Here is a 10,000-nt window from a genome sequence, read left to right on the forward strand (position 1 = left end):
GGGCTGGAAGAGCTATTACATCCTTGTAGACTAAACCCTAACAACGGCGGAGAACGAAGTATACCTCACCCTGCCTGGACTAGAATGACCGTAAAAGATGGGAGCAGTAGTAACTGAATTCAATAACGATCATTGGAGCACAATGGAATGTTGCTTCGCCCCAAACCGACGGTAACGACATTGCAGTGTTTACTTCAGAGGCGCCACGCCGAAGCCAAACAGCATCGCCTCCTCGCTCGCCAGCTCACACGAGTCTCGATCTTGCGTCCTCTGATCGCGAATACAGGTGGAAAAAAAACCACCTGACGTCAACCGAATACGCCACGTAAAAGATAGCTTTTCCATGGAGTGGGAATTCCAACCTGAGGAGTGAGTTCACCACTTCAACCCGGCAACATCTAGTGTGTCAGTGTACAGCATAGGTGAAAACCCACGGGTAACACTATGTGACAGACACCAGGTTTTTGCTGACCCATTAACGGCCGACGGTTAAAACCCACAACACCGTGTGAGGTCTGTGGTCGGGTCTGATGTTGTGGGTTTTGGACCACCTCACACCCCCTTCTCCTTGGGGGGTCCGGGCAGAGGTCCTCCTGGCTCTCCCTGCTAGCTGGACAAGTCTCTCAATAAGGTCTGCTGTTTGGCAGGAGCCAAAGCACTCCTCCAGCCAGCTCATCACCGGGAGCCAAATTGGATGCAGGGGGAGGTCTTAGCTATGGGGTGCTGACAGCGGTCTCACTCGGTTCATTGTGCGTGTGCGCAGAATATAGTGGAACAATTTACAAATGTTCTCCTTATGACCGGAGATGGAATTCTTTTACATGGGATCTGTCAGTCAGTTCAGAAGTGGAGAGAGGGTGTTTATTACCATGTCATAAAACGTTACGTTCATTTTTTTTTAAAAATTTTTTACATATGAGATTTCCTAAACATGAGATATTTGAAAGAAGCAGAGCCTACAGGTAAGAATAGGGACACCATTACGGTACAGTTCATGCAGTGGATTAAACCAAACCAGTATCCCAGGGGTGGCTGAGACAGAAGCTGCTATTGTGACACCCATAAAGGGATATAGCTAGATATAGATATACAACACAGAGTGGCAATAACCCCTTGGTATTCTGCCCATTGTGGTTTGATCTAGGCTACGTAGATCTATCTGTAGTAGTGGGTGCAGTGAGAGAGGAGAGGGAACTACATGCTACTCACGTAGAACAGGGATCCACTCTGGAGTTCAACGGGCAGATTCAAATGTTATCAGGGAAATAAACAAGTACATGGAGAGTTAATGGTCATGGATACAAGGAAAACACACACACACACACACACACACACACACACACACACACACACACACACACACACACACACGCACATCCATATACACATGGTAACAGATACACACCACAGTAACAGATAAGTAACACAAATAACTCAAAGACAACTGAAACTGGGCCAAATAATGCATAAAGGCAAGCTGACTAAAAGGGTGAACAGAGAAACTAGTGCAGTGCTAAATTAAACACACAGTACACTAAACAAACAAGCAGTAATGTGGTAATGGATATGTTATTCTGAAAGGTCCCATTCCAAGTCCTGCAACTCACTAACGGGTGCAATATTCCATATGTTTCCATGGTCAACCCTGGGGCAGCGAGACATTTTAATCGTGGCGTTAAATCTAGGCGAGACTCCAAAAATTGAATTATCCTTACACTATCAACAGAACCTATAGGAGCTCTGTCGGGAAAGCAATAAAGCTAGTGTCTGGAGTAATATTACCCTCCTGAATTCAAACAAACTGAAGTCGGACACTATGCTTCTCAGCGATGTCGTCTTGTCCCTGAAATGACCCCTTTGCACGACAGATGTGAGTGTCGGTTTTTATCTAATCTTAAAACCCCCACGTGCTGCGCAGATGATCAGATCTCACAGCGCCTGGAGAAGTGTTTAAAATCGCTGGAACCACATCAATTTGACGTAGCCATCCGCTAATCTGGGCAGCTCAACAGCAGTCCGGACGACCTGCAACACGACCTACGGCCTCATCTCCACTGTACTACGGCTCAAATCCCTCTTGGCTCGCTCTGCTGAGCAGTAGCACAGCGTATCTGCCAGGACTTAACTTGTGGCTAGCAAAACATAATACAGAAAGACATGCATGTGATTATATGGTCCATTGGATGTGAATAACTACATTTGCAAGGCAAGCACATTTATAGTTGCAGGACATTGGTTCCAGAAAAGAAAATAAGAAAGGCATTCAAATGAAAAAGAAAAAGGTTTGAATATCCATGCCAGCTTTTAAATTGACTTACAGCTGGTTGTTGCTCCTGGCAAAGAGAGATACTAGGTCAATCCCCAATATTTGTTCGCCAGCATTTTTCACAGATGTCCAAATTTAATACATATGCATAATACACTGTGCTAGAAACGTGCCACTGAGGTTCAACCTAGTGGCCCTTTGGGCTGGGACACAGGTTAAGCCCAGTCCTGGACTAAATCACACTTTCAATAGAGAAACTCCATTGAAGATGCCCTTTAAATCAAGGAGTAGGCTTAATCTAGGTTCAGGAAACCAGCCCATTATTGTACAGCCCAAAACAGGCGGTTGTGTTTGCACAAACACATACCGTCTTCTGACCCTTAGATATAATACAGTAATTGTGCTTAATAGCAGAACGTTAGTGGAGCACATGGTGGTGGTGGTGTAAGAAAGCATAAAGACTTGCCTGTATTTTCTGTGGTTTAGGCGACTCTGGCTGTTTGTTGCAAATAAACAAATGCAAATTATTAGATGGACATGCACACACACAGTGTGAGTGCACACGCCACAGCGCCCACTACAGGTCCCGGAGGGTATGTCCACGCTTTCACTTTTGGGGCACTTCACCTCATGGGACAGGGCAGGGCATTATGGATATTGATGGTGAACATATGTACAGACAGTCAAGGCATGTTGTTAAAAAACTAAATCAATATAAATGGGTTGGTTAATTGCTATGGGTCTTTAATAGTTTTAATGAATGGGCATTATGTGGCATTAAGTCTACATACAGTAGCATCAGTTAATTAAAACTGTGACACAGCTACGGACCTTGTTCCTAACCTACCCAGGAGTGAGATGGAGAGAGAGAGTTCTTAATCTCTCTCTCTCTCTCTCTCTCTCTCTATCTCATCCCTAGGCAGGTTATGAACAAGAAAAAAGGGGGATTATGGAGGGATAGAGATAGAGAGGTAGGGGGAACTCACAGGAACGTGGTCTTTCCTTCCTTTGTGGGAGGAGGCGACGTGGGCCAGGTATTGGATGACCTTTTTGGTGTTTTCCGTCTTGCCGGCACCGGATTCACCTCTGGGTTAAGAGACGAGACACACAAGACATTTGGACATTTTACTAGCTTCTCCACATTTAACTCCAGCGTCTCCACCTCTAGAACTCCAGCTTCTTTAACTCTAGAACTCCAGCTTCTTTAACTCTAGAACTCTAGCTTCTTTAACTCTAGAACTCTAGCTTCTCTAACTCTAGAACTCCAGCTTCTTTAACTCTAGAACTCTAGCTTCTTTAACTCTAGAACTCCAGCTTCTCTAACTCTAGAACTCCAGCTTCTCTAACTCTAGAACTCCAGCTTCTTTAACTCTAGAACTCTAGCTTCTTTAACTCTAGAACTCTAGCTTCTCTAACTCTAGAACTCTAGCTTCTCTAACTCTAGAACTCTAGCTTCTTTAACTCTAGAACTCCAGCTTCTCTAACTCTAGAACTCTAGCTTCTCTAACTCTAGAACTCCAACTTCTCTAAATCTAGAACTCCAGCTTCTCTAACTCTAGAACTCTAGCTTCTCTAACTCTAGAACTCTAGCTTCTCTAACTCTAGAACTCTAGCTTCTCTAACTCTAGAACTCTAGCTTCTTTAACTCTAGAACTCTAGAACTCTGGCTACGGTCCGAATCTCTACCTTTCTCATTGGAGGCGTTCTCTTGTTCACTCCCCTCTCATGTGAACTAAATGAAAGAGGACTGGTGTGTTGGAAACGTGACGGAACCTCCAACTAGCCCGTGCGTTGACAAATCCATTGGTTTTAAGTTAAATAGCGTACACTTTGGAGGGAAAAAAATAATAATCAGGCCTGTGACAGGCAGTTGTTTACACGCGAGATTATGGCTTTTACCGCTCACACAGGCTTTAGCCGAGGGAGAGAGCCTGCCAAACTCTCCCTCCCAGCCCCAGTCAGTCCCTACACTCAGCTCCTCTACCTCTAAACACAACAAATTAAATGAAAATAAACCACGGGCTCAAATCGAATGAGGCTGTGTGCATCCGAGCCTCAGCCCTGTCTCCTGTTGTTTATTTGCCTGCGCGCTGCCTCAGCCCTGCAGCTGCGGTCGAGGCTGCGGGGGGAGAATGCTTAAGCGTTTGGCCCGCAGGCGGTGATGATAGCTTACAGTAGAGCAAAGCAAAGAAAGACATCTTTCGTTTTTGCAAGCTCCGTCCGACTGGGAGCCGCGCTGCATCCCTGAGTGACAGATGGGGTCAACAACACAGAGCATACCAGTGGTTTTGCAAAAGCCAGCAATCAGAAGGATAGGTCATCGCTGGTGCTCGATATTGTAGTTTCTCTACAAACTCAAAACGGTATCAATGCAGTATCTATTCTGTGCATTTTTTGTTTTTTTGTATGAATCTGAGCATAGCCTCCAAAACAGTATATTTATATGACATACACGCTAATTATATGATATATTCAAAATGCATGACTGACGGACTGACTGACTGACTGAGTAACTGACTGACTGACTGACTGACTGAGTAACTGACTGAGTAACTGACTGACTGAGTAACTGACTGAGTAACTTACTGACTGACTGAGTAACTGACTGACTGAGTAACTGACTGAGTAACTTACTGACTGACTAAATGACTCACTGACTGACAGACAGACTGACTTACTGAGTAACTGACTGACTGACTGACTACCTGACAGACTGACGGACTGACTGACTGACTGACTGACAGGGTAACTTACTGACTGACAGTCTAACTGACTGACTGTCTAACTGACTGACTGACTGACTGACTGACTGACTGACAGGGTAACTTACTGACTGACAGTCTAACTGACTGACTGTCTAACTGACTGACTGACTGACTGACTGACTGACTGTGAGTTCCACATTGTTTTGCTCACAAGAACATGCTCCTGTTACATACTGTGACATAAAATACTATGGTAGCCAAGTACGGCACTGTGTAAGGCTGATGAGTGGTTTGTTGCTATTGGGCTCAGTGACCATTGTGAATAGAGGCTATTCATGAGTGATGGCGTCAATAGCCCCGCTGCTGGCCTTGAACTCCCCGTGTTAGATTCCTCAGTCAGGTCCGCCCCGCTGCAGAGGAGACAGCTCATATTCTACAGTGCTGACTTAATCACATGGCGTCCCTGTGTGTGAGGCTTTGAAATGGCTATGACCGCATTCTCTCACAGTGCGTCTGTGTGTGTGTGTGTGTGTGTGTGTGTGTGTGTGTGTGTGTGTGTGTACGGTGTGTGTCTGTGTGCGTCTGTGTTTGTCACACACACACTTGCCATATAAATGCATCACAACGTTCTCTTCACAACAGCCTTAAGTCACACTTACACATCCATCAACATTCCTGGGCCTGACTGAGCCTATTAGTACTCCTTAGTACTCCCCCCCCCCCCCCCCCCCCCCTGCACTAACATACTGTTACCAGCTACATGACGAGGGGGACGGAGGGGGGTTCTGAAAATATTAGCATGAGCCTTTGTTGACTGGCAGCTGGCATAGATACAGCCTTCTGGGCGTGCGTGGTGAATACAGGGGCATTTTGGGTGACATTGGAGCGCGGGTAAAGGTCAGGCCGCGGCAGGGCAGGCCACGTCTGGTGACAAGGCGATATCCTGCTGGGTGCCGCGTCACACGTCACTGGAGTGGGGCTGTCACACACACTCACGTCAGGATGTCACCGTGACATTTTCTCCGGCTGCTTTGCTGTCCTCTGTGGGTATTGGGGGCGCTGGTGATGAGCCGGGGAAGGTGTGTGTGCGTGCGTGTGTGTGTGTGTGTGTGTGCGTCTTTGTCTGTATGTGAGTCTGTGTCTGTGTGTGTCTGTATGTGTGTGTGTGTGTGTGTGTGTGCGTGTCTGAATGTGAGTCTGTGTCTGTCTGTCTGTGTGTGTGTGTGTGTGTGTGTGCGTGTCTGTATGTGTGTCTGTGTGTATGTGTGTGTCTGTATGTATGTGTGTGCGTGCGTGCATGTCTGTATGTGAGTCTGTGTGTGTGTGTGTGTGTGTGTGTGCGTGCGTGTCTGTATGTGAGTCTGTGTGTGTGTGTGTATGTGTGTGTGTGTGTGTGTGTGTGTGTGTGTGTGTGTGCATCTGTATGTGAGTGTGTGTAGCTGAAATGCCAGACTTAGAGATGTCTAAGCCCCTAGGTCTTTTCCTTCCCCTTAAGTGTCTAACTGAGCTGTTCCATTTTGGAACAACCATAGAAGCTTGGGGCTGCGTTCTGATTCCATTGATTCTCTTGTGAATGAACGTAATCAGCACTAAGTACATTCTAGTCTGTTTCAATACCCTTTATTGGCGATGAGGTGCAGGAATGTATTGCAGTTTGTATCTTTCTGTCCTCATTTCCGACGGCAAAGTAGTCATGAGGAGACAGACATAACTATGGTAATTGAACCGTGAATGCTACGCAATTAAGCCAATCAGATGTGCCCATTCTCAAAATCTGGTCCAAAATAGTGCTGTGTATGATGCATGCCTGCGTGAATAACCATGTATCCCTGCTCCTAATTCAGAAGACGAAAAAGTGTGACTATAGTTTTGAGAAAAATCGGACGACAACAATAAACAGGGATGCAAAACGGCAACACACACAACATTCAACTAACGCTTCAAGACAAAAGCTGAGCAGACTTGGCTCAGAGGTTACTCACGTGCAAAGAATCGATTGGTCCTCTCGATCTGTGGAAGAGAGAGAGAGATGGGGAGGAAGGGAGGGAGGGAGGGAGGGAGATGGGGAGGAAGGGAGGGAGGGAGGGAGAGAGAGAGAGAGAGAGAGAGAGAACACAGTGTCAGCATTTAACATCATCAACCTCCAACGACCAATGCGAAAAGATGGAAATTGGATATTCTTAAAAATGTTCTTGATGAAAATAAGGCAGTGACCACAATAAAAACATCATGCCAAAACATCTTCTAACAAAAATTAGGTTGTGTACCAAATTCACTACTGACTGAAGATTATAGCCTAAATGAAAAGAAAAGTTGTTCCGACACAAACTAGCCAACTTTTACTGAGCTTGTGAGGCTGTCCTCAAAAGACTGCGATAATACCCTAAGCTAGCTATCCCTTCAAAAACAGGTTGCGTGTGATTATCCGCCAGAAAGGAATGGAACTGCATTTCTCTGAACACCCAGTCTTCAGAAACGTCACAGGTGTTCTGAAGCATACAAAATGGAGGCTATCTTTGAAAGGAAGGCTGCGTGGTGCCAAACCTCTGCATCACAGAGATAAGGGTGACGGTGGTGTGTCAGGATCGGGGAGGCGAGGGGACCGAGGGAGGGGTGCCGGGAGTGCTGAAAGGTATTCGCCACGACATCGCTACCATTTGTGAAACCAGGCGCAGTGATATGATCTAACCCGTGACCCCTTCACTTTTTCCACATTTTGTTGTGTTGTAGACCCAATTTAAAATGGATTAAGTTAAAAGAGTTTGCCATCAATCCACACACTATACCCCAGAATGACAAAGCGAAAACACGTTTTTTGAAATTTCAGTAAATTTATCAGCAAAAATGTCATCAACAAATCACTCAATAAGAGTCCATCTTAATGCAAGGGTAATAGTTCATGTAATTTTGGAATTAATATCTTTGTTTTTATAGGGTCTCTGATTTGCATAGGAATGTGTCTAAAAACCTGTTTTCGCTTTGTCATTCTGGGGTATTGTGTGTGAACCGATGCCAAATTCGTTTAATTTAATCCATTTTAAATTGAGTCTACAACACAACAAAATGTGGAAAAAGTGAAGGGGTCTGAATACTTTCCGAAGGCGCTGCAGATCAGGGGAAATAGACCACTGCCACCAAAAGGCTATCTTCCCTCGTACTCACAGGTCCCTCTTTATACCTGTGAGTAATTCACCATATGATAAGCATGCTAACTGTCCTTCAACTCCCTGTAGAGAAAGACCCGTAGGCAGAGCAACGAAACCTGGTGCCGAACTGTAACAAAACCTCCGGACATGCAGCATCTCTGTTACTGGGGAGCTGCTGATGAGAGAAACACAGCCCTCTGGCCTGGCAGGCCGTCACGGTGATTTACAGTGAGGAAGCGGAGAGGGAGAGAGAAAGCTTCGCTGGTTTAATGACCTGACAGACGGGCAGGAAGGACCCATCTAAAGTGACCGTAAACGCACTCACGCACATGCACACACGCGCATGCACACACACGCATGCACACACACGCATGCACACACGCATGCACACACGCATGCACACACACACACACGCACACACACACACACACACACACACACACACACACACACACACACACACACACACACACACACACACACAAACTCACATGCACACATGATGTAATCGGTTGAATGGGGGCCTATTGGCGAATCAGAGAGCCTCCTCGGGGAACAGGACTGTCAAGTTGCGTTTCGACTTGATCGGCCTAACTCAAGCGGAGTCTGCTAATTTCTAACTTGCGATGTGCTGGACTGGTTGCTGCAGACCAACACCGTAGAGTGCTGACGGGGGGGGGGGGGGGGGGGGGTCTAGTAATGCGATGCGTTGCATCTTCTCTTGCTAATGGGCTTGATGATTGTGCTCTTGTCTTACACACTTAAAATCCTCCATCGCCATTACCAGAGTGACCGCACAATAAAACACCAGTTAAAAACCTTTGGTCCGCCGCGCTTGAAGAACCGTCAGAGAGCTTTTACAGGGTTTACGGTACTTCATACAGTACGGTTCACGTTTGGCGTACGCGTCTCCCTTCATCTGTCCCTGCCATGTGGACCCGTGTGTAATCCAGCCGGGCCAGACCGCAGCCAGCCAGAGGAATGGGGGTAATAGAGTATTAGGACAGCGTGTCCATTAGTGTCGTCTGTGGAGGGGAGCCCATTACAGGGACAGTAGGAGTGAACGGGGAAGACTGGAGAGACAGCCATGGAATTAGAATGAATAGAACGGACATACAGTATCAAACGGTTGGAAGGACTGGAAGTAGGGCTGGCAAGGACCTCCTGATGTGATACGTACCACGATACAGGGCCCACGGTACGGTACTATTGCGATATACACTGCATAGGGCGATACATTGCGTTACTCTACATTTATTTACTGACAATGTAAAAAAGGTAAAAAATAAATAAATAAAAAAGGTAGAAAAAAAGGATTATCGATGCAGTATCGTGAAAAATAATCAGTGATAAAGATAAAATATAATCAGCTGCATCGATTTCATTGCACAGCCCTGAAACTGGAAGCCAGGCCTTTTCCCAGAGTACACCCAAAGATGGGCATCGGACTGTCCAACCACCAGAGAATGTTGACTTTGAGACGCATTTGAAAATGGAAATGTCCAATTAAACCCAGGCCTAATGATTCTACGCCCTTTTCCCCCCTGGGCCTCCGCGCTGGGGCCTCCGCGCTGGGGCCTTCGGCTCGCCAGCCTAAGCACTCAGCAGCAGCAGCAGCAGCAGCAGCAGCAGCCCAGCTGGGTACGATTACGGCGCAATTTTAATCCGGTAGAGCAATCGGGAGATTCAACCTTCTACTTGGAACAGCTTCGTCTCCCCATCTCGTGCAGCAGGACATCTGATTCGATCAGTTTCCCGACAACAGAGTAGCGTTTCGCTCCGCAGAGTTAATGGGTCGGAAATAGATTGTGGTCGTTTAGCCAAACGAGCTGTAGCGCTCACACACAGATATCAGGAGGTACGGTGTACGGTTCCTGGCCATG

General features: G+C 46.5%; 1 protein-coding gene across 4 annotated transcripts in view; it reads right to left on the reverse strand.

Annotated features, from left to right (window-relative positions):
• LOC310821619 (myosin-10) overlaps window positions 1-10,000 on the reverse strand; it is a gene marked incomplete at its 5' end in the record, with an annotated part of 62,854 nt that overhangs the window by 32,188 nt on the left and 20,666 nt on the right. For 2 of the 4 annotated variants that reach the window (XM_083693721.1, XM_083693720.1), the window contains 3 exons: window positions 2,733-2,762; window positions 3,253-3,352; window positions 6,954-6,981. In XM_083693721.1, the coding sequence (XP_083549847.1) occupies window positions 2,733-2,762; window positions 3,253-3,352; window positions 6,954-6,981 (158 nt within the window). The remainder of the gene's footprint in view (window positions 1-2,732; window positions 2,763-3,252; window positions 3,353-6,953; window positions 6,982-10,000) is intronic. The other 2 variants (XM_083693723.1, XM_083693722.1) reach the window with 2 other exon arrangements.

The sequence above is a fragment of the Argentina silus genome (genome assembly GCF_951799395.1).
Source record: "Argentina silus genome assembly, chromosome: 22".
In the NCBI taxonomy this organism is placed as follows: Eukaryota; Metazoa; Chordata; class Actinopteri; order Argentiniformes; family Argentinidae; genus Argentina; species Argentina silus.